Below are 23,923 nucleotides of genomic sequence, written 5' to 3'. Positions count from 1 at the left end.
TAGGAAGGACAGGCTGGGATGGCGAGGAAGGGAGCTGCCCTTTACGTGGGAGAGCAGCCGGGATGCCTGGAGCTGTTCCTGGGAGTGTTGACGAGCCCGCGGAGAGCTTGGGGTCCGGATTAGTGGGCAGACCAACGTCGGCGACGTTGCCGTGGGTGTCTGCTACAGACCCCCTGGTCAGGAAGAGGTAGATGAGGCCGTCTACAGACAGCTGGAAGCAGCCGCATGTTTGCAGGCCCCGGTCCTCACGGGGGGCTTGACTTACCCTGATGTTTGCTGGAGGCGCACCACGAGGTGCAAGCAATCCCGGCGGCTTCTGGAGTGAATCGGTGGTAACTCCCTCACCCGGATGACTGAGGAACCAACAATCATCATGAAATTTGAACACCATTTAAGGTATTATGTCTTTGGGAACAAGAAAGTAAACTGCCCATCACTTAAGAGTATTTTTCAATAGACTCTGTGGCAGCTTTGCCACATTTCTAATACACTACGTTGATGATACTTGATGGAGACTGCCTGAGATGAGCAGACTGTCTCCAGCTGCAGTTGAAACGCAGGATTCTTCATCTCTAAATTTTATAATGATAAGCTCAGCTCCTCAGGGGTGTGCGTGTGTGTGTTTTCTGTTTCAGCCCCCTGAGATTCCATGTTTTTCAGGCCCTTCACTGCCATCTGGAAGACAGGAAACTTTTTTTATAAACAGTATCTAAACTGTTGAGTTTTTTGTTCTCCGGGACATTTCAGGAGCTGGGGCTGTAGCACATTGTAGCACATGTCAAACTGTGATGTTGTACAAAAAAGTCACTGTGTTTCAGAACAAATGACTGATGGAAATCATTCCCCTCATATAAGTTATTTTGGGGGCTCAATTATTTTAAAGTAGTCATTCAGTGAAGTAAGTGTAGCTGTTATGTATGAAGTAGCCGTATGTGTTGATGGGCTTGAAGCACATAGGTCAGATGGAAATCGAACCAACGTTTAGTAGGGTTCAGGATGATGATTATTTCCTTAGCCCATTTATGATGCTTCATAGTCTTTCAAGTAATTAAATTGTTTTTCTTAAAATGTCATAAAGATTAGATAGAAAGTTTGGTTTGTTCAGAAGATACTTCTTTCTCTAATGTCTGTATACGTCTTGTTACCACTAAAATTTCCTACCTGATTTGAGTAATATGTGATCTCTCTCTTAAATTTTGGAAGCAAATCTAGTTTTATTCTTTCCTTGTTTCCTTGCAGAAGCTCTTGTTACAGGTAGATTAGTTAATTAATACATTTTTAATGAAGGATGATATTTTGTTAAAGCGTTTGGCTGGGATCATTGGCAATACGAAGTGAGCACAGAAAACCAATATCCTGCCTTTGAAGGACCTCAGTCCTGACTGCTGCTTTGGGAGGATTAAATAGCCAGCAAGAACAGCAGAAGCATTAACTGAAGCCGTGTTACCGATGTGATGGTTATCAGGCTGGGAAGTGGACTGCCCTGCCGTGTCCCCAAGTAGCAGTGCTCTCGGAGACACCGTGGTGCTCCCCTACAGTCGTGACCTCATTTGCTGTTCGCGCTAGCCAGCGTGAGGCTGGGTAGCAGCTACTTTTGTGGCTGCAGAAGTTTCACTTTGCAAATGAAGCAGATACAGTATTTTGCTTCTTCCTTGATGTTTACAGAGCACCGCTGCTAATTCTTGTGGTGAGAATTTGGGATTCTGGTGTGTTTTTTTACTGCTTCCTCTGTGACTCGTGGTACAAAACTGTCTTGCATTTAGATAACTTCAGTGGATGTATTCATGCCATAACGTGAAGGGATTTTGCCTCTTATGCCATAAAAATAGCAGCAGCTACACAATATACATTTGAATAGCTGCCATGGAGGAGGGGGGGTGGCAGGGGCAGGGAAACCTTTGCGTGTCGACTGAACGAGTCTCCCTATGCTTTGACTCACTCTTGGTTTCCCTTGCTCATAATTTAAGTTTCTTTCCTTGTGTTAAAGCCCACTGCTGTCTTTTTAGGTCAAGAACGCCAGCTGTAAGGCACAGCGTGTGCACCTCTGTGTGCCTCCTGCTCTGCCGCGCAAACCAGGGGTTCCCTGTCCCGACGCAGTCTCCGGGGAGCTTTGCTGGATTTGGCATTTTTGTTTGCTGTGCGAAGAGGTTGGATCCTCCCAATCAGGTACCTGTGTGCCCTACCTAGTCACGTCAGCATCTGTTTGCCTGAATCCGGTTAACGAGATAGTCATCTCGATTAAAAACTTTCCTTTACATATGCGTTGTCCAAAAAGACAGGTCAGTTGATCCTGAGTTGCGAGAAGCAGAGATGCCGGTTCGTGGCCGCTGGCTGTGTGCAGTCCTAGCTCTAGTGGAGCTGCAGGTCTGAAATAATGCTAATGCACCTGGTTGCGCCTTACCTTAAATAGATGCTTTATAAAAGAATAAAAGTACTTCTTGTATTAAAAAGTATACTTTCCAGTGAGTCATTTGCATGGGTACCAGACAGCTGCAAGACTGGACTGACGTCGACGGCACAGAGGTGTGATGCTTTTCAGAAAGAAATCTGCACCAGACGAGAAGCGGTTAGCGAAGTGTGGGAGCACCGAAGGGGGCCGGAGAGCCTGGGTCTGCTTTCGGTTGTTGCTCTGTTACAGTAGGACAGAGAAAGAATAGTGTCTCTGTTCTTGATGATATCCTGCTCTAAAACATTTACGTTACTTGACCTTCAAATGGCGGAGGCCAGCAGCAAAGGGCTCTGTCAGCCTGGGCCGTCAGTCTTATGTGTCAGAGCTTTCTATTGCTGTCTTCTCTCTCTGTTTATTCCGTCATGATGGGTTTTTGTCAGCTAGAGCAATGCCAGTGTGTTTTAACTGTTTTTTTTTCTTGCAAGTTCTTATGAATGGAAAATAGCTGCAAGCTTTTATTTTTGGGACAGTATCTTTCTGCCTCCGCAGCTTGCCTTTCTGTCGTTGGGTGTTATTTCATCTTTTTAGGTGTGCAGGCAGACAACACAGGCTGACCTTCAGCTTTGGTACTTTCTGGTTTTAGTGGCTGTGCATCTTTGGTGAAACAATCTGAAAGCACTACAGTAGTTTTTGTTTGCAGTAGTCATCCCCTTGTAGGGGGATACCTTGTAGGGTACCTTCCACCACTCTTCTGCAAACTACTAGAAAGCCATTAATTTTATCCTCTGTTGTGTATCTCAGACAATCAGACGCGACTCTCCGCTGCCTGCCGGCCTGCCAGGGCTTGCGCGTTGCTCGTGTGGCCGGGCCGCGCGGTTCCCGCGTCGTGCTTGCCCGCCGGGCTGCCCGGCTGCGACGGCTCGGCTGCCGCTGCCGCTCGCGAGCACCCTGCTTCCCTCCCGCTCCGCCCGGTCCCCGGAGCGCGCAGCCATCCCCATCGGCGAGAGCACGGAGCAGGCTTGGCCCGCGCCATTCCTGCGCGGCTCCTCTGCGGGTTAATGTTTCAGACCCCACCTCCCCCCCCCCCCCCCCCAAAAAAAACCTGTTAAAAACCGAACACTTGCTGCAGGGAGGAGAAAATTGCTTCTTTCTCCAGTAACGCATTGTTAAGAAGTTTAATAAATACAGGAAAACTCTTCAAACATGCAGGTGGGCGAATGTAAAAAGTTTATATGGGTGGAGAAATTTCAATTTTTAAAATTTTTTAAAAACTTTTTCCTGTTATTTTGCTGCAACACCATTCTTGCTGGCAATAGGGAAATGAATACCATTCGACCAGTTTATTGCTGGAGCTCACAATAGAGTACTGGCTTTAAAACGTTTAATGGAATTGCCCAAGCAGGATTGAAGTATGTTTTGATCTTGTTGAACAGGACATTTGTGTCACCATGTTCTGTAACTGTGGTTTTGCTATTTTATTGGTGAACATTACTTCCCTCTTGCATTGGCAAAATGTATTTCCTTATTTCACAACAAAATGAAGCCTGACAGCTTTGTGTTTGGATTATGTTGTTAATGGCGAGGCCGGTGATCAGTGTTCAATAAATGCTTGGTTGATGCAGCTATCGATGTTTCGGTATTTCTCTCTTGCCTGCCAAGTCAGTGATTAGTTTGCTGCTGTTTAGATTTCCTCCTGGGATCCTCCTGACAGGTGTCTAAGAAAGACTTAATTCGTGAGCATACTAAACCCGGAGGATTGTTCGCATTTACCTGTTTTTTTAACATATGATAGTGATTCTTGTGATCTTTCTAGAGAGAAAAAATATGGGACAAAAACGTCCGAGGTTTAGGCTTCTCATCATTTACTTTTTTAATACATATTTAAACATGTGTGAAACATCTTGACTGCTGACCTGGAGTAGTTCAGAAAGGTCTGTCTGGGCTTGCCTCTCCTGAGTTTGCTTTTTGACTCTTACTTAAAATATTGAGGTTACTGTATTCTAGGACAGCAGTGGACAGCCAGGTTTGAGAAACCTTTGTGCTAAACACCCCATGACATGCATATGATATTGTTGTGCAGAGGAATATCGTAAGGAGACTACGACAGATGGTGAGCTAAACTTATTTTGTGGAAGGGCCGATGGTTGGCTTTTATCTAATTGTTAGGCTTATTGCCTTTTGAGTCAAAGGTTTTCGTATCTAAAATAAATAAAAATAACAGAACTTCATTAGCATTTTTATTGCTTTATTAATACCTGTGCATTGTTCTAGATTGGTCTGTAGCTCTTTTGAATGTCGGTTAGCGTGACCCTCTGATCTACAGCACTGCAGTTACGCTCCCTGTGGCACAGCAGACAATGTCGTGTGCGGTGATGCTCCAGAGGAGAGTTTCAAGTAAGATTTTTACTGCTTTCACACCAATGCTGTAAGTGCTTTTTTCATGAGGTTTAAGTTATTCCCAGTTAGCTGGTACTTGCCATGAGGCAAGAACAGGCACACAAGCCAAGTGACTGAAGCTCTTTAAAGTTTGCACCTGAGTTTTTTACCATTTTAGTAAATAGTTTTATCATTAAATATAGTCAGATAAAATGAGACTTGTGTTTAATAATATTTTTCTCCCCTTTGCAGGGCTGTATACCCAGGTAGTTGACCCAGTAGGTAGTTTGCAGGTAGCTGACCCAGTTTAACTTTCTAAGATAAATAGATGGTAAGGCTGGGTTATGCATGCAGTGCCAAAACCAGGAGCTAAGTGTTTGTTACCTGTCCAGAAGGAGAATACAGCCAGCCCCGGGCCTTGCCTGGGCTCGGATGTGACCTGCTGTCCCTCCCAGAGAGACGGTCCTGCTGTGCTTGCAGTCGTCCTGTACGCGAGTGAGGTTAGAGCAGCTGCAGTTCACGTTGGTGCTTTGGATGCTGGTGTGCGACGGTTTCCGAATGCTGGTGGATGGTACCAGAGTCGTGCTTTCGTGACTTATTTAAAAGGGAGTGAAAACCCCTGTCTTCAGCACTGATGGAACCTCTTGCCCAGGAGTTTTATTGTGAGGCAGGGATTATAGTAAGGCCTGTGTTTTGGGGAATGCAGGAGGTTAATTTTTCACTATATACTTAGATTTTAACTCTGTCCCTCCTCATGCTAGATTATCTAATTAAAATAACCGTCCTGTAAAAAGCAAGCTATGAATAATAATTTATAGGAGAGTGGAAGATATGGAGGTCCCTGTAGAAAGTAGAGAATTCACAGCAGTGTAGTCAAACGTCAGTAATGGATGATTTAGAGGTATCTCAGGGATGCTGCAGGTGGTGGATGAATTTTTTTTTTTTAAGAGAAGTACAGTCTTAAGACTCTTAAATTCTCTCTGCGTTTTATATTAGCGGGAGAAGGAAAAAGAATCTGGAACAGTCTGTTGGATGCTTTTCCCGGTATGTTAACCATTAACTACATTGTAAGTAATAGACTCTATCTGATTGCAGGATACACGGTTCATGAGGCTATGCTTGAAAACAAAACAAACAGCCTGCCAGCAGCCCAGGCTCCTGTGACTTTTGTTATAAATTCAAACATGATGCTATCTAGAAAGCTCTTAAAATTCAACTGTAGCACAGAGTGCTTCTCAGAGGTGAAATGTGAAGACACCAGCTGAAAGCTAGCAGGCGTTTAAGGTGCTCTCCCCTTACGAGAGGTGCACCTGGATGCGTGTTTCTGAAAAACCAAAGAGTTTATAGCTAAAACTCAAGCCTGCGTTAGGAGGAGTCTGAGATTATGAAATGGTATGAGTAGTACTGCATACTGTAAGGATTTAATGAAAGTAGTAGGTAGGGAGGGGTGATGCATGTCAGGAGACCCGTAATGTTTTATTCTCCCCTGCTGGTCCTCCATGTGTTATTTACAAGCAGTTAAAAACAGAGTTCAGAAGTATAAAACTCCTCATGAGTTTCTATGGTGATCCTCTTCATAGAAAGACACTGCTTGCGGAGATTAATAAATTTGTGACAGTGCGAGGGTAAGTTAAGGTAACATGTAACATGTAACAGCAAGGGAGCCGAGGTGGAAGCAAAAGCCAGAAGTAGAAGTTTTCTGTTAAGGTTTGGTTTCCTTGTACTCAGCACGAAACAAACGTGTCCTGGCTCCTCAGCCCATCATTTTGGAACTGTGTTTTGAACGCCATTGGCCTGCGTCTGTAAGAAGGCAGTCCTTCAGTAAGTCTAACCTACCTGTCACGTCAGGGACTAGAAAATGAGCATCATACAACCTGTAATGAACTGTTTGGAGTGTGTTTTGAGTGACTTACTGAGCATCATGCGTGAACTTGGTTGTTGCAGCTCAGACCCTCCAAGAAGGACTGTTACCACAGACACCAGGATCTCGGTAAATTTTGGCAGCACTGGAAGTGAATTCAGAATTTATGGGGTTTTGTTATATTCCTTTAATCTTGGTTTCTGGGGACACAGGTTCTGTGTACAACAGCAAATTACTCTTGCTGCAGTCTGACCAAGCAATAAAGAGTGAAGAAGTGGTGGTGGGAAACAGGGATAGTGCAGATTCATCAAGGCAGGGCTTGACTGTGAGTAGTGCCAGCTTCAGTCATTGAAATGGTGTGAACATCCTTCCAAAAAATTTTGCTTTCTTTGGTGTGGAAGGATTTGGGGGGAATAATCAGGTCATGTTTGAGTTCACTTTCACAATAGTGAGGGTTGGATGTCGCTTGTTCTTCTGCTCATTTGTTTGTTTAGGGCTGAGATCTCGTGGATGGTTGCTCGAGCCTAGAAGCACAGATTGCCGAAGAATGCCAGATAACGCGTTTGGGTTAACAAAAATCGAAACTCACGAGTTGGCAGTTCATGGGATAAATTTCAGTGAATAAATCATCTGTGATGAGCAAGAATTCCTCAAGGAAGCCTCAGATTTGCTGAGGTAGAGTGACAGCATTTATTCTTTTAATATGCTTTTTCTGTACTTACTCGGACATTAGGACTTCATCTCAATGACTAGAAGTGTTTACTGTGTCCTCTGTCACGTGTGGTACTGTAAACTGCTGCTTGAGTAAGGTGAGCCCTCACAAAATGATGCTGAATTGCGAGTAATCATTACGCTCATGAGTGGCGAGACAGAGGCTCGCTATTAAATTTCACTGGATCGTAGCTGTTTCAGTTCAGCCCAGTCTGATTCTTGATGTGGGCTAGTTTCTAGAGAGTTGGGGGGTTTGGGGAACAGCTTGGGTTCTCCTGGGCCGAGGGTGGAGGTTCCTGCCTGTGTGTGTGTCTCCGTTTGCGTCCCGTCGGCACAGCCCGGACAGTGGGGTGGTTGCTGCCACGACATCAGTGCGTTGGCCGAGGTCTGAAGCGGAGGTGTTTACCTGGGGTTGTTACCTGTACGCTTTACGGTTACAAGCTCTTTGGTTAACGTACAGCTTGCGTGAGAGGGATGGATGCTTGCCTGGTGCCCGTCAGCGTGCCTCGCCTGGATGCCTGTCTTCAGGAGAGAAGTGGCTGGTTCTCTCGTGTAGCGTCTGTAGCCGTAGATGAACACCTACGTGCTGAACGAGGGCCTGTGCTGGGGAACCACTGCGTATCCCATCGTGTCCCAGGGTCACACGTGGCTAATCGCGGTGATGCCACTGGAAATTGTCTGTGCTCGGTGAGGACCACGTTACAATTAGCTGATGTTCTTTGGTGTGTTCTTCTGCTTCGTTCTTTAGAAAGAGCGTTTTTTTAGAGATGATGCCTAGAACTGAAGTAGTTAAGGGCTGATCATCAGCACCTTGGGGAAATTACATTTTCTTGTAGCGTTTCTCTAATTTGTTTAAAACTGCTTTACCAGGTACCAAATCCTTCTCGCCCAAACAAGTCCAACATTTTCTCAGAGCTGTTGGCCTTTTTCCTACTTTTTTGTTTGTTTGTTTGATTTCTAATATCAGGCACTGTTTCTGTATTCGTAAGTTTTGACAGGAGACAAATCAGTCGTCATGTTGGAAACTGGCTTTTTTTTCCAATTTATCATCTCCTTTTTTCATCCCTTTAGGTTTTTCCCCTGCTGCTTATCTTGCTGCTATTCAGTAGTACTCCGAGCATGTTTATTTTCTTTTCCCTCGTGCATGAACCATGACCAAACTGTTTTCCGTCTCCATTGTTTTTCTCTCGGAATGAGAAGAACAGCGAAGCGGAAGTCGCCGTGCCGGAGTGCATCTGTGTGCAAAGCTCCTGGCGGGATGGAGTTCCCTGGCTGTGGAAAGGGCTAGCCAGGTATAAATTCAAACAGAATTATACATATGGTTTGAAGTAAATACAGTTAAGTACATCACATTTTCTGAAATGCTGATCTGGCCTCTGTGAGGAATTGTAGAGGTTTTCTCATGCTGAAATCTGTTTTGCTGATTATTTTACCTTCCCTCTGCATATGCTCAAACAGTACTAATTATTGGTTAAATCTAAGCTTGATGTGAGAGAGATGATGCTTTCAGAGAAGTTTCTAAAGCCTGTTTATTTGTAGCTTGGTTTATTAGTCCATTCCATGCAGGATCTGTAAAAGCGGTGTTCTTTGCTAAGTATATTATTGTAAAAAAGGAAGCAGGTAGCATCTTGTTTGAAACAGCTTTATCCCCAGCTCCAGCAAACTGAACTCTTCTTTTTTTCCTGCTTGAAAGACCCTTTTGTAAGTGAATGTTATTCCAGCTCGAGTCTGAATGTACGCTGTGCGCGCTAACGTGAGAAATTGTTTGTCTTGAATAACTCGTTTGTTCTCTCTGCTGAGAGCAGATCCTTTCTGAAATGGACCCGACCTTTTATTTTATTTCAACACTGGGGAAAAAAAAAACCTGCATAGATAAGCCTGCCAAATATGATAGCCTGAGGTCTGCCTGCAACATCCGTTTGATAGTTTGCTTTTCCTGTGCAATGTAGCCTTCCTAACTTTTTTTTTTAATTGAGTGATGACTTTTTTTTCTTCTTTGAATACTGATTATTGAAAAAATTAGTAGTGGCCTCCTCTCTTCCTATCGTGTAATTCACCTTTTGATTTTTCCGTTCCACTCTTCCCTCATCCATGCATTAGCTGATGTCTGCTCTTCTCGCTTTCCGTCCTGTGTTGGCTGAGTATTATTTGACATCTCTGTTGTTCCTTGCTTTCAGTTCCTCTCTCCTCCTCTCTTACCTCCTAAGCACTCTTCATTTTCCTCTGAACTTCTGACACGACTTTCTCATCTAGCCCTTTTCAGGCCAACCAGGTGACAAGAAACTTGACCCTGAACCAATTTGTCAGGTTGTCACCGGGTGACTCCTTCTCTGTCAGCCCGTTAAACACTCCGCTATTCAAACCGCCGTTGCCTTTTCGTGTACTTTCTTGCTTGGCCTCTGAGCTCTGAGCTCCGTGCTTTCTTCGCTTGCGTGCCTTCGCTGGCAGCCCCGGGCCATTTTCCCGATCCTTCGGTTTTCTTTCTTCCAGCAGTGTTTCCAGGAGCTCATCTCGGCCCCGGCACTGTTCGGATCTGTCATACCTTTGTTAGTCGGGGGGTTTTCCATCTTAAACTCCCATCAAGCCTGTATGCTCCAGCCGTTTCCCTCATTCCGTGAAATCCTGTGCCTTTCTCGAGGCAGTTCTCATCAATTCCTTTCCAGGCCCGTGGAAGAAAAAGTAGCATTTTTTGTGGTTCCCTCACCCCATTTCCAAGATGGTCGTTTTGGTGAAGACCCGGTGGTCAGTATGTGGCTGGCTTGAGGACGGTGAGAAGAAAGGCGTTATTGGGAATGCTTCCTGGTGAACTGCTTCCGTGTCGTTTCCATCCTTTTAACAGTGCAAGAGCATTCCTGTAGGCGACTCCGCTGCTTGTGAGTGCATGAACTCGTGGTTTTGCTCCTGCGTTAAAGAGTTGCCTTCCGAGGCAGAGCAAAGTCTTTCAGCCTGCCGTTCATCCCCCCGAGGAGTGCAAGGACAGAGCAGGCACACGGTGATGCTTCCCAGGATACTGTCCCAGCCCTCTGGGATGTTCGCGCTGGGGTCTTTGGGTGCAGAAGCGGGGCCTTTGCGTTCGATGCCCTCCGGGGCTGGCGAAGGTGCCAGGCATGTGTGCTTATTCTGTTTGTTGTGGAGTGACTGCGATTCAAAGGTCTGGTAGTACTTTTGGTTTAAGGACTTGGTGTGTACGGATCTTCGACCATTCCCCGTTTACGATACTAGTGTGGCAGAGTCTTTGGCTGCAGCAGTCTTGTAGTCTGAGAATATTACTTTTTCCAAAACAGAAAAGAAAAAAGAATAATTGAGATTGAGCATTACCTGCTGTTTGTTCTCGGAGGATGTTATCTAATGTTCAAGCAACTTGTGATTGAAAACATAATCCCAGGCTGAGGGATTTCTTCTGCCTGCACAGGCATGCAGTGAAAAGGAAATCTAAGCATTTCATAAAACCTGCTTCTAAAGTAGACACTTAGGCAAAGAGCCTGCCTGTGGCTTGCTTGCAAAGCCGAGACATTATGTTTAAGGGCAGGATTATCCATTCCCCTGTTTGGACAGGAAAAACTTGGATAAGTTGGTGTGTGTTGGCTGTAATTGCTCGCTAAGTAAGAGTATACGGAAGGGTTTAGAGGGTTTAGTGTCCAAGACTAACGCCTGGTTCAGTAGTATCTGTCTGGTTTGCCCGAGGGAGCGAAAACCTTGCAGTAACCTGCAGGGCCTCTGAATTGGGAAAATGGTTAGGAGTCTGGCAAGGTTTTCCCCAAATGATGTTGGAGGAAACTTGGCTCACTCTCAAAAATACTACCGTGCTGTCAGAAGACTCTGTCATAAGACAAAGTGGAGCCGCTTCTGTAGTTCTGCGTTTGTGGGTTTTTTAGTCGACTGTACCAGTTCCTTGCTGTGTCTCTTAGTGCAGACAGGATCTGCCTCCTGAGCCAGTGTGGGACTCTTTTTGTACTCTTGATTGTTTGTCTTGTTCTGTTTTGTTTTTCCCTTAAGTCGCAGGAGGTAAACAATACTAGACTTCATCTGTCCCTGTCCCCATTTCAGGACTTGTGACTGTTTCCTCCTGGCTATAAAGGTGGGGGATATTTCTTGTTTCACCTGCCCCTCCTTCCCCCCGTTTTTTATAATGCAGTGAACAATACAGTAAAACGTAAATAGCATGAGCATGCAGCAAGTCTAGCAATAATATAAAAACTACAGGTAGAAATGTTGCAAAATACATTTCTGAGCATAAGTAACCCAAAAATGCCATTGACTTGCTTTTCCATTGCACTGTGGGCAAGATTGATTTCAATGACTCTGTGACTGTGGGTTGTTTAGAAGCAGTTACTTCTTCATACATATTCCGGTTTTTTGAATGTATGCTGAGACCCTGAATGAAGCAAAGCGGGAGGGTCGTGAGCTCTCGCCTGGCTGCTCCTGACAGCGACGTGCTGGAGCCGCGCTGCCGGGCACAGAGGTCTCTGGGGGAAGAAGTGCGTGGCAGAGGCTCGTGCTGGTTCGGGGGACGAGGTGTGAGATGCCGTCGGTGGAGGGGAACGAGGGCGGAGGCCAGAGCTAACCTATAGTATCCACCACACGATGAAGTTCTCCAAGGATGTGTCCCTCTCTCTCTCTTTACACATGACACTAGCTGGGAGTGCAGGGGAGCTTGCAGCATAGCGGAGAGGAAGAAGTAAAAGACACGCAATAACCTGATGATACACTATCCTTTCTGCTCATAACATTTAACAGCATTACTTGCTTTCCTTCCCATTTACATATTTTGAAATGGTAATGCCCGCTGATGAGCAGAAAGGTTGCTGGCCTGGGCTCTCGGCTGTGTCCCATGGGTTGCATTACAGTAAAGGTTTAGCCAGTAGCTTGTTAGCAGTTTTCATCAGCTGTTAGCATTCCTCTGGCTCCATACTGCTTCTAGGAGTAATACTGATTACTGAGTAATACATTACTGAGTAATGATGACAAAAATTAGCTGCTGTGCTTGGGAATACCTGCATGTGGTGGGTTATTGAATACAGTTCTGTGGGTCAGAAAAAGCAGCTCAAGAAAGTGATACAGCTGTAGAACAAATGAAATTCTGCTGCTTCACAAATAGTTACCAATGTATTTTTGTATGCTTTATTTCAATATTTTCCTAGTGCTTCTATGGTAACTATTGTCAGGATTCCTTTCTGGAGTCTTTTATGGTTTATTGGAACCCATTTAGTGGCAGAGGCAATAATAGGTGCTGGTCAGTGATAAATTCAGGAACTTAATTGGAATAAATATTTAGTCATATTGGATTTTTTGTTCTTTACTGAAAAGGCTCTGCTGCGCTCTCGGTTCCTGCGTGCGGGTTGTTTGCCTTCGGGACTGACGCTGGATTGATGCCGCAGGGAGCCCGGTGCCTTCCCTCGCTCCCGCCTCCGCCTGTGTCGCAGAGCAGCCGTACCGGGTACCGGTGAGCGAGGGGCACCTGCGCAGCGGCTGTCCTTCCCGGGGGATGTCAAGTGACTGTGCTTGCTGCAGGCTGTAAGTCCTGCGCACCTTGGTGCCTTCTGACTGTGTCTGCTCTGATACTGAATCACATGCACATGGAAATGATGGAAGATGTGTCTAATTGCAAAGCGAAAAATTAAGTATTGTGCTCAGCCTCAGTTTTCCTCTGGACTGAGGAAACCTGTGATAGTTGATGAAAACGCTTGTCTGAGGCTGGCAGATGTAAAATAAATTGGGATCCCTCGATGCAGCATCTTGTAAAACTTCTGGGATCTTGTTTTGAAATGGCTTCTCTCTCAACGTAGGGAAAACTTCTGTCTGTATGCCATCGACAGCAGAGATTGTAGTATCAGATTCTTAAAAAAAGCAGGTATTAATTATATTTCTAATTGAAGTTGCTTTTGAGGACACTAGATACCGCCTACATTAAGAAAAACAATGTGCAGCAATTATCTGTCCCTCACATCATGCCAGAAGCAGTAACTGTCAGAGTTTATTTACTCCCTGGATTTCCCCCCATCTTTCTCTTATGTCCTCACACGTTCAGTCTTGCTGCCAGCGTGTGTTTGGTTGCCACTTAACTGGTCTGGTTGTTTTTAAACACTTTTAAAACTCCCTTTCAGCACCTTACCTTTCCATATCTTTTTAGGCCTGTGTGAAGAGGCGCAAAACGCCTGTCCCTGACCCTCGTACTGCGTTTTCTGGGGTCGGGGGCGAACGCTGGGCCAGGCAGGCCCTCCCGGTGCGGAGGGGCGTCGCGCAGGGGCCGTGTCGTGGCTGGGCACAGCCGACGTCCCCCTGCCCTCTGCGTGGGGCAGATGGATGGGTTGCGTCACGGACCGGTTTCTGCAGCGACGTGCGCTCAGGTTATACTGGCTCTGTGCTTTAAGCTGCTAATGAGCAGGTGGTTATGGAAATACATTTTTAGTTCAGCTTTCAGGTGTGTACTTCTCTTCCTTCCTGCATCAGGTGAAGTACGAGATTTTGTGCGGGAAGGGTGGTGGTCGAGGAAGAACAAAGAGGGTAAAAAGAGGAGAAAGGAACCAAAACAGCACAGTGAGATCTTCAAGTACATGGATTTAAGCTTGAATCCCGTGTGTCTCAGATGAATTGCCTAATTCCAAGGCTGTTTAGGAAAGCACATAATGCTTCCGCAGAAGTTTCAGGTTCCACAACTTGGGCGTTAGTGACTCGCTGTCCCGTTCCCAGCGGACTGCGTCAGTGAGCACCCTGAGTGGGTCTCGGAAGAAGCTGTACTAATTCATATTCAGTCAAACTGTGTTCATATGATATCTGCTTTTCATTTTGTTTTATAAACTGGCAGTCTTGAAACATTAGCTCGTGCGGTAGGAGAATGCTCTGGAACTGCAGATGATGAAATAGCGTTACATGTTTTGGGCTTTTAGAAGACAGTTGTGTCATTTGAGTAGCATATTAAGTACTCATTTAATATTTATATCTCTCTGCCAAGAGATATTAGGGAGGGGAGACAATTCAGCTTTGTAAAAATAGAAACTTGGGTATTGACAAGGTTTGCTGTCAGCCCAAATAATGGGTGCTGGCATTGCTGTTTGCTGGTTTCATTAGCAGCAGCATATGGGGTATAGGGTAGCGTTGGTGTTATTTCACAGAGCCACGCTCTTTTTAGAACATGGGTCACTAGGCAGATACCTGGTAGCCAGCTAGTATGTTACTTGGCTTCAACTGGCTATTTAATTTAATTTAATTTTGAAATTACTGAGGTTATGGAACCCATTCCTCTCACAGTGGTTTTTAATATTCCTCCAACTTGTACAGTGCCTTGAGCAGACAGAACAGAATCTGTTTGGAAGTATTTACCTTTAGAAATAAATGCAAGCAATGTAGGCTTCCGTATAACTGATGGGAGTATTAGATGGCTGGAAATGAATGGGGCACACTCACCAAAATTATATAAATTGCTGTACTAGATCAGTTAATAAAATGCCAAACTGCTCAGCAAAGTGATTAGCTAACCCAGTGTCGATGAAGACCGTTTAGGAGCTGTGTAGGTGGTTGTTCCTGGGTGGTGGTTGGAGGGGGAGGAGTTGCCCATGAGTAGGTGGTTTCTGAGTTTTGTTTACAAACAGTTCAGTACTGTCCACTGTAGCAAATGGCTTAAGCAGCAGAAATTTTCTGCGCAGTCTGAAAATGCGAAAGGAGGCTAGGATCTTCTCCTGCATGTCTTGCTTGGATCTAAGATCGCATGAAGATGCGGGAGCCCAAATAATAACAATTCCAGGGATTTCTCAAGAGCTATAGTTTAAATGCACTTTATGGAAGATGGAGATCACAATTTGGAAGACAATGTATTTGTATGTAAGGTGTAGGGACCACGTGAGCTTTTTGAAAAGCTTCAGGCAGAGTTATGCGCATACACATAGCATAGGTACAATTGGATTTTTTTTGTGTTGAACATCTTAAAAAATGAGTTTTAAACTTCCTTAGATATTTGGACACCAAAATGTGACATCTTTTAATGGCAAATGTTCCTGTTAAGACTTTGGGGAGGGGAGAGGGAAGCAAAGGTTTATTTTGTGTGAGAGCCGTTCCTGCTGCCTTGCAGCCAGGGGACCTGGGCCTGAGGAGCTGTTGCATGACCTGAATTGCTGATTGCAAGCGCTCAGTGGCTTGTGCTCGGTGCTCAGCCTTCTGGCTGCTGACCTAGGATCTAAATTCCTTTAACTCTTGTCATCCTGGTGTTGCTATAAAGAGCAGTGTGATGGCAACTGTTAAGCTTCAGGTGTTCATGGGCTTACTAATTTCTACGATCCATTAAAGATTTCTTACGTCAAGAAAATAGGATGTTCCCTTAGTAGGTCATGTGAGCATTTATAATTACATATAGCAGAAAGTTTATGGAGGACTTGTTACGCCTCATGGCTTTGAACTGTGTTTGAAAACTGAGTCCATGCTCTAAGCTGCTCTCGGAGAACTAGTTTTGAATGTGGTTTTGCTGACAGATATTGACAGACTACATTTATGGAGACATGGTTTCCAGCACTTGCTCCATTAACTCATTCCTTTGTCTTTATGAAACACTCACAGAGCGCTAGCAGAATGAACTCCGAAAAGGATTCAGAGACCACCTTTGATGAGGATTCTCAACCCAACGATGAGGTGGTGCCGTACAGCGATGACGAGACAGAGGATGAATTGGACAGCCAGCAGCCTGCGGTTGAGCCAGAACAAAATCGAATCAATAGAGAAGCCGAGGAGAAACAAGAGTCGTTTAAAAAAGGTAACGTTATGAGAGAAACTTTATTTGGATAGTAAATAGTTCTGACTTCATGGGCTGAGCCGTGCATAGATCAATTTGATTTTTGTATTTTATTTGTTAGAATGAATTTGGAATGGATAGCTTATGTAAATCTGTAGAGGAGTTAGTGATGGTAATTCAGTTTAACACAGGTCAGGAGGAAAATCAACTTATTCTAGTCTAATTCCAAAACTCTATGCCATTACTTGTTGCATAAAACTAATGATCTGCACAGTGATCTGATCTTAATCGAGGCAGATCCTTAATGTACACAGTCTGTGGTTTGAGAACTGCTTGAAGAGATCATCAGTTAGTGTTCTTCCCCATAATCTGTAAATTTGAGCCAGCATAAGCCAGCTTGCTCTGCTTAGTCCGTTGGTTTGTGTACACTTCTTTTTTCCAAGTCTTACACAAATGAGATTTCAGCTTCCATGCTAACTTTTAGTCTCATGATTTTCTTTATTTGTAGTAGTTACAGAGGAATAGAAAGTTAGGGTGAGAAGGTACTTGCAGAAATCCATCAAATACAGCCTGTGTGCTGCCACCAAAATAAGAACCTAAACGAGAGAAGTCTCTTTGGTATGGCTTAGACATACCTGTTCTTGACCTTTGTGAGTGAAAAGTCTACAACCCTAAGTACTTTTTTTCGGTGTTCCAGTGCAGTTACTTTTTACTTAACTACTCCCTGCTACATATATAAGGATTTCTGCCTGCTTATGTGGCAGTGGGGAACAACTGATGACCTTTTGTTTTATAACCAGCTATTACATATTCATAGCCTCTTTTTTTTTTTTGATAATTGAGGTGGTATAGGCTATAGAATAAACAAAACTTCTTTAGCTTTTCATCATCAGTTACGTTTTCTGGGCTTCTCATTATGACTATTGTCTCTTTTTTCTTTTTCGGATACTTTATTGTGTAGACACAGTACACTGGCAAACACTAACCCAAATTATACTTTGTCACGTACTGTAAGCACCAAAGGAAAAAAAAGAAACTGAAATAAAACAACCTCCCACACATTTAATTTCTCTTTCAGAAGTGTAACATGCTCCTTTTCCTTTATCCTAGTGAATTGCAGAGAATCTGAAATCAGTGAGGTGAATTTTGATTCCACCCTCCAAAGGGGTTGTAACACCTGCTAGTTCAGTAAACCACAAAATTATTTCATCTATGCAGTTGATCTGTTATCCAAATTATTATCCAAAATATGGAAGAGAGCTATGGAGATGACAGATTCCCTTTGAGCTCCCAGGCAAGGCAAAAGCTTTAAGGAGGTAGGAGCTTTTACCATGCAAGCTCGATAGGCCACTATTCTAATCATAAGGGTTTATAGGCAGTTGGCAAACTTACTCATTCAGGGTTTTTTTTCCTTCAGACTTTTTTTTAATCTTCTTTTCTTCCTTTTTCTGATTAATGGATAATTTTCTGGTGTAAGTTGCAGAATTTGTAGACCTTTTCCCTGGTTCAGTGGTTAATTATCTTCAGGTAGCACAGCAAAAATGCCATCCTTTCCATGCTTTTTTTCACCCTCAACCAAAGTGGTTTTCCCTTCATGTTCCTTTGAAGATGATGAGTTATTGATCCATCTTCCCAAATACTAGGTATTAATATCACTTTTAAGCAGTTGAAAATAATTTTGTGGTTTTTTTCTCCATGAAGGTTTTACTTAAAACCTAATCAGCCAGTTCTTGATCTGAGATACTAAGGTTTATCAACGCTGCAATATTTTTATGAATTAACTTTTTTAAGAAACGTTCTTGTGGATGTTTCTACAGTCTTTTCCTCAGTCCTGCCATTTTGATAAAATTCAATCATTTTCTCCATTCATGCACTTCCGTAATGTTTATCTATCTCCTTAGAAATCAAAAACTAGTCCCCTTGTAATTCTTACGTAAATCATATGCGAGACAGCCAAAAGTGCTGTAAGTTGCAGGGTTTTATGTAAGCCCTGAAAAGGATGCACAGTGCATCTTCATCTGATGTGTGTTTTCATTTATGCAGTTTTCAGCGCAGGTGCTACAGCAAGGTAAGCGTTTCTCCGATCTGCTTGTGGAGCTAGGCGATAGCTCCCTGAAGAGGCAGCGTATGGCACCAAAGTGTTCTGACAGCTTGCAAACAATGTAAGGGAAATCAAAGTTGTGTGATGACAGCAAAGACCTTACTCCCGGATTTGTCAAAAGGGAACTTGCTTTATGTGTTGGATGGAAAAAAATGGTTTTGTGACTGGATTTGAGGTTTTGTTTTTGAAGTCTTCGGACAGCCTATGATCAGCTCGCTTACAGTCGCCTCGTACTGAATTCACCTTTACTTCCTCCGGAGGCCTCTGGTGTGGCAGGCCAGCGGCCCCCAGGCATGCCCCCAGTAACTCCAGTTACTTGCTGGAGTTTCACCCCTATTGTTTCTAATTTAGCACCTTTGATGCTCTGTAGTGGTGGATACACTGAGATCCTGCGCATCCCATGAAACCAGGAAGAGCACTGATTAGAGACACTTACTGTGGGTTGGGGAAAAGGGCGAGATAGGCAACTGATGAGTGAAGCAAACTGGACTTAAACCTACTTCAAATACTGTCTCTGTCTCCTCCTTCCTGGGCAGGTAAAGTACTCATGTGAGTCAGTTAAAAACCTGCTGAATTAGTTCGTGGGGGAGTTCTTTCGGTGTGGGCAGGACCTCAAAGTGTAGGTGTGGGTAACGAGATTCATAGGGCTATCGGTGATGTAGGCCTGGGGGCAGAAACGGGATCCAGAGTAGGTAGCTGGTGAAAGGGGGGGCATAGAAAATACACGATGGGTTGGGCTGAGGCAAGTGAGCAAAGACAAAGGACGAAATGCAGAGTAGAGTAGGGTGGGGGAGACAGATAAAGACACAGCGGACTTCTTGAGCCCCTCAGGTTGTTTGAACTACTCTAAAGTTAACCCTCTAAACGGGCCTGCTATAAAAGCACGTCAGAGTGTTTTGCAGGTTCATTCTAGTACTGCTCTTTGTCCCCAAGCATCCCATTACAGTAAAGGTTTGGCAGGTGAAGGAGGCTGGACAGCAGGAGTCATTCTGGCAATAAATATTATTCAGACAAAAGCTATCTGCATCCTAGATGAACTCCATTTAAAGGTGGAGTTCACAGGACTTGCATAATGCACCTTGCAGTGGAGATGGAGGGTTTGTGAGGAGGGTTTCTAGAAACTGTCCCCTTAGGAATGCTGCGTGTCAAGTCTGGCTTTAAAAGCCAGATACTGAAGGTGACAGAAGGAGGCAAGATTGCTTAGTTGTTCTGTAAGTGATTTTATCAGCTTGTGGGCCAAAACTTCAGAAGGCGGTTGCTGACGTAATTTGTGTAGTTTTATTAGATTTTGCAGCAAAATGCAATTCATATTTCTAAGCTGTCAAGCAATTGAGCAAAATTGATGGCTGAGGAAATAAAATGAGCTCTTTAGATTTTGACCTTTTTTACAGTTGTAAATGAAAACCATTGCATGGTATGGTTTTATGAATTTATTTTTCCAAGGGTGTACCCTTTCCTTTTAGAAAAGACTCAGAAACTCTGTGTTGGGTACTTAGTGGTTAGCAGGTATTAACAAAAGCAGGTTGGAAGAGAGGAAGGAAGGGAATTTAGTGTGACTAAGTGTTACTCTGTTCAGTTTTCAGTACCTTATACAACTTCCAAATTGTTATCAGTACCTCTGACTGTATTGTAATTGTTAATAAAGACAACCTGGAAATTTCTTGAAAACCTTCTTTAGGCAATATATGAAAAAAGTAGGTACAGTCTCACTTTTGTTGCAATTGAAGGCACCTTAAAAAGATGGCATTTGAAAGGAAATCTACAGTTGGCAAACTTGTTTCTTTATCTTTAGAACATTCAGCTATTGACCCATTTTCCCTTGTCTCTTCCAGACTGCAGCTGGCACGTTAAAGCAAATGATCGACACTTCCACGAACAGCCCCAGTTTAAGAGAACAGTATTCCTGTGCTTTAAAAAAAGCAAATATGCAGTAAGTTTTTTTCTGTTTTCAGATGATCAGGATGAATGCTTTGCTAATCTCAGTACAATGTTTTCAACAACTGTTGATTGGTATAAAAGCCACACTTTCCTCGGGTTTTCCACAATGGTCGGGAAGTGTTATTGATTTCGGGTTTGTGAGTGGAAAATCAAGGTATCAAGAGAATTACTTAAGATGAGACAGAGAATTAGAAGGCAGGTGTCCTTGATCCAAATTCTGAGTTTTATCTGCTCAACTATGGCTGTTACGAGCATCCAAATAGGTGTTGTCTTCTTATCTTTCATATAAGTCTTATTGTGGTATTAAGCAATATCCTGATCAAGCTAGACTGGGACAGTCTTAAAAATCAGGATTGTCTGGTCATTTAAACACAGAGAGTGATAGCCTTCTAGTCTGGGTTATATCCCCCATTCTAAATCCACCTGACTATGATCAAGTAGACATTTTTATCTCATTTATCAAGACAAAAGCTTCATTTTTTTCCCCCCCGTTTCTGTTTTTTTAATAGAACTGTTTCTTTTCAAGGTAATAAAGCTGTGACGCTAGTATGCAATACTGGTTGTAAGTGATGGGTGACAGCACTGTAGGGTTCCACGTGAACTGGCCTGGTTTATCTGTGTGGCTTGTGTGGTTTCATGAGTCTCCTGAGATAGCTGCTGTGTGGACTTGAGGCAGTTTGGGTTATTTCATGTGCAAGCATGAACGTTTAATAATAAAACTTCTACAACTGCAGTTTTTACTAGAATGGAAATCCTTTATGCGCGGACTAGGTATGGGACTGACTCTCATGCAACTTAACCTTTGCTGGGTCCCACACTGTCCCTCCTGAATGGGTTTAATTAACAGCCCTTTGTGTTTGGATTCAGTATTTCTAGTCTGATGTCTGAGACCTGTTACATGCCAAATAGTGATATCAAGTAGGTCCGTGATAAAGCAAATGTAACGTCTAAATGATGCACCTCAGAGCAGACTGTCTGGGGGGATAAAATCACTGCCGCTCCCTCCCCTTCTCTGCGCCCGTCTGGCACAGATGCACAGTGCACCGTGCCATTTCCCTGAGGGAGGCTGTATCCCATCCGCGCTGGGGCTGTGTGGTGTCCTGTGGTGTGGTTCTCCAGCATAGTTCTCCAGCGGAGTTGCTTCTTGCACCGCGGGATTTGCTAGTCCTGGAGCGGAGGCTGCAGAGGGAGTTACATCCACAGGAGCACAGTTTTGCCACTGCCACCTCTGCTCATGCTGCCAGCTCTCTTTTGCTGCATTGTAACACAGCCCTTTGCCAGCGTGCTGCAGAGCTGGCATCCGAGACTGTCGACTGCGAGGATATTGGTTTCATTTGTGGTGCTTAAAGGAGGCTGTATAGCCTTTGAATGGTTAAGTCTCATAAGTTGTCTGTTCTTTCCCTGATCTGCTTGCAGGTGTATAACTACGCCTGGTAACACAGCAACAACTTCACGGTTGCTGGTGACCTGAGCTAAACTTAAAACTGTGACCTAGGGGTGCCAAGTCCTGTATCTTGTTAGTAGTGCTCCAGATTTACAAGGCACTCTATGTGTTTTAACGTATTGCTAGAATTGAAGCTTATGAAGTCTAAGCTGCTTTTTTGGGTATGTTAAAATCAGCGAAACGGATCCTTGTGCGTTAGTTTCATTGAGACAGCAACCCACATTAAACCGTTCAGGAAAGGCAGAACTCTAAAAAAGCTATTTATAGGAATGATTTGACTAGTAAAATGCTTTACTTAGAAATATGAATTGTACATTTGTGATTGAAGAAGAATCAATTAATGTATTGCTCTTGTGAATGACATTTGATCTTCTTCAACAGGGAAATGCAATTAAGACATACAAGTACAATCCAATCACTTTTTTACCACTGAATCTGTTTGAGCAGTTTAAAAGAGCAGCCAACTTCTATTTCCTTGTTCTTCTTATTTTACAGGTAAGATATATTTTACATAGAGAATGCTTTAAGTGTGAAATGAGTTTGAAGTGCTTATGTACTAAGCTAAATACTTATGACACAATACATTGCTCTCCTATCAGGAAGTTGCAGGGCACTTCACAGGGGACTGTATTTCAACTACTGCAGAAACTAAGCACGTTTTAATACAAATCTAGCACAACGCAGGTTTTATTCATTACTTGTTTTTGTATTAGATAGGATAAGCTAGTTACATAATTCATGAATTTTGTGGGAAAAAGATGTTTCTGTTGGCTCTTTCTCTGTAAAACATGACGGCTCTCAAGTCCCATTCACGAATCAGAAGTGTCAACACAAAAGATAAATTATTACAATTATTGTATGATCAAGCTTGTCCCTGAGAGTTTTGTGCATCTTCACAACCCAGCCTGGAATTCTCTTTGATGCGTTGGCTTTCTTTGTTATAAGTCAGTTGACTCTTAATGTCTCTCACTTTAACGTGATGATAATCCCGTATTGAGCTGATTTTTATTTATTTGTTTCTTGCAGACAATTCCCCAAATAACGACTCTTTCATGGTATACAACACTGGTGCCCTTACTCTTGGTGCTGGGAATAACTGCAGTCAAAGACCTAGTGGATGACATTGTAAGAAACATGTTTTGTTAATATTAAAAGAAAACAATGGTTTTTGGGGTTTTGTTTTTTTTTAATTGTGCTTGCTGCATATGTAGTGAGTAAATTCTCTGCTCCTCATTTTCAGGCTTGTCACAAGATGGACAGTGAGGTTAATAACAGGACATGTGATGTCATCAAGGATGGGAGGTTTGTACAATTCCCTTTTAACTTTGTAAGTAGTGTTTGTTGCCCTGTTGTTAAGTTTCATCACAGATCTTCAACCATAGATGACTATGAAAGTTCAGCTTATTGTTCTTCACTCTTCTGCACGTGTCTGTGTGACAATTGGAATCAGAAGATAATTGCCTAAAGGAGTCATTTACATTTATTCTGTGGCACTAAGTCTATGCTAAGAACAACTTTCTTGGAGAGAAATGTATGTGGAGAGGGAAAAGAAGAGGTAGGTTTAGATCCCAACTAAATTGCAGTTTCTGGAAGGGAGAAACACAGCTTACGCTCAAGGTGTAAGGTTTTGTACTAAGAAAGTTGCAAAATTTTAAGATTTATAAAGTACATACTGTTTTAGATGAAAAAGTAATAATCACTAAACTATCTTCATGTTAGGTTCAAAACCACAAAATGGAAAGATATTAAAGTTGGAGATGTTATTCGTCTGAAGAAAAATACTTTTGTTCCTGTAAGTAGTTTAGATATATTTTTATTTTATGTTTCTACAGCATTCTTTACAAATATTGACTTGGATTTATTTGTTTTTCTGTGTATTTATTTGTTTTACTAGGCTGATATTTTGCTGCTATCCAGCTCAGAACCAAACAGTCTCTGCTACATAGAGACAGCTGAACTAGATGGGTAAGGCTCTATTTAAGGATTTCTTAGGTTTATTTTTGGCTTAACAGTAAAAGAGCAAGCAGTGCGTATTTCAGAAATAGGCTGTTTTAAAGCAATACAGTTATTTTCAGGGTAAGGGTACAATTATTTTCTTTGCCTTAGTCTTCGTGGATAATGTCAGCCCCTAAGTCTCTATGCCAAGAAGCAACCATGAAGGAAATGGCAAACCACTGGTAGCAGGGGAGAGTTAAATTAGGGACCGTCTATATGAATTGTACCTGATGGGCCTCATGGGATGCATCTGTGGGTGTAACGAGAGTTGGCTGGCATCATTGTAAAGCCACTGTCAATCATCTTCTAAAGGTTATAGAGAGAGGGGAAGTCCCAGATGCCTGAAAATGGCAAGTATTACACCCATCTGCTAAAAGAGCAAAAGGAAG

At 43.3% G+C, this 23,923-nt stretch overlaps 1 protein-coding gene across 3 annotated transcripts in view; it reads left to right on the top strand.

The window, feature by feature from the left end:
* Positions 1-23,923, top strand: part of LOC112985195 (phospholipid-transporting ATPase IC) — a 51,277-nt gene that overhangs the window by 5,764 nt on the left and 21,590 nt on the right. For 2 of the 3 annotated variants that reach the window (XM_064500507.1, XM_064500506.1), the window contains 8 exons: positions 2,007-2,166; positions 15,885-16,077; positions 19,990-20,087; positions 21,921-22,034; positions 22,566-22,664; positions 22,780-22,841; positions 23,259-23,331; positions 23,434-23,504. In XM_064500507.1, coding sequence (XP_064356577.1) covers positions 15,897-16,077; positions 19,990-20,087; positions 21,921-22,034; positions 22,566-22,664; positions 22,780-22,841; positions 23,259-23,331; positions 23,434-23,504 — 698 coding nt within the window. In that variant the 5' untranslated portion in view covers positions 2,007-2,166; positions 15,885-15,896. The remainder of the gene's footprint in view (positions 1-2,006; positions 2,167-15,884; positions 16,078-19,989; positions 20,088-21,920; positions 22,035-22,565; positions 22,665-22,779; positions 22,842-23,258; positions 23,332-23,433; positions 23,505-23,923) is intronic. The other variant, XM_064500505.1, reaches the window with a different exon arrangement.

This window comes from Dromaius novaehollandiae, chromosome W (assembly GCF_036370855.1).
Source record: "Dromaius novaehollandiae isolate bDroNov1 chromosome W, bDroNov1.hap1, whole genome shotgun sequence".
Taxonomy (NCBI): domain Eukaryota; kingdom Metazoa; phylum Chordata; class Aves; order Casuariiformes; family Dromaiidae; genus Dromaius; species Dromaius novaehollandiae.
Note: the sequence above shows the minus strand (reverse complement) of the source record. Positions and strands in the feature narration are given on the sequence as shown.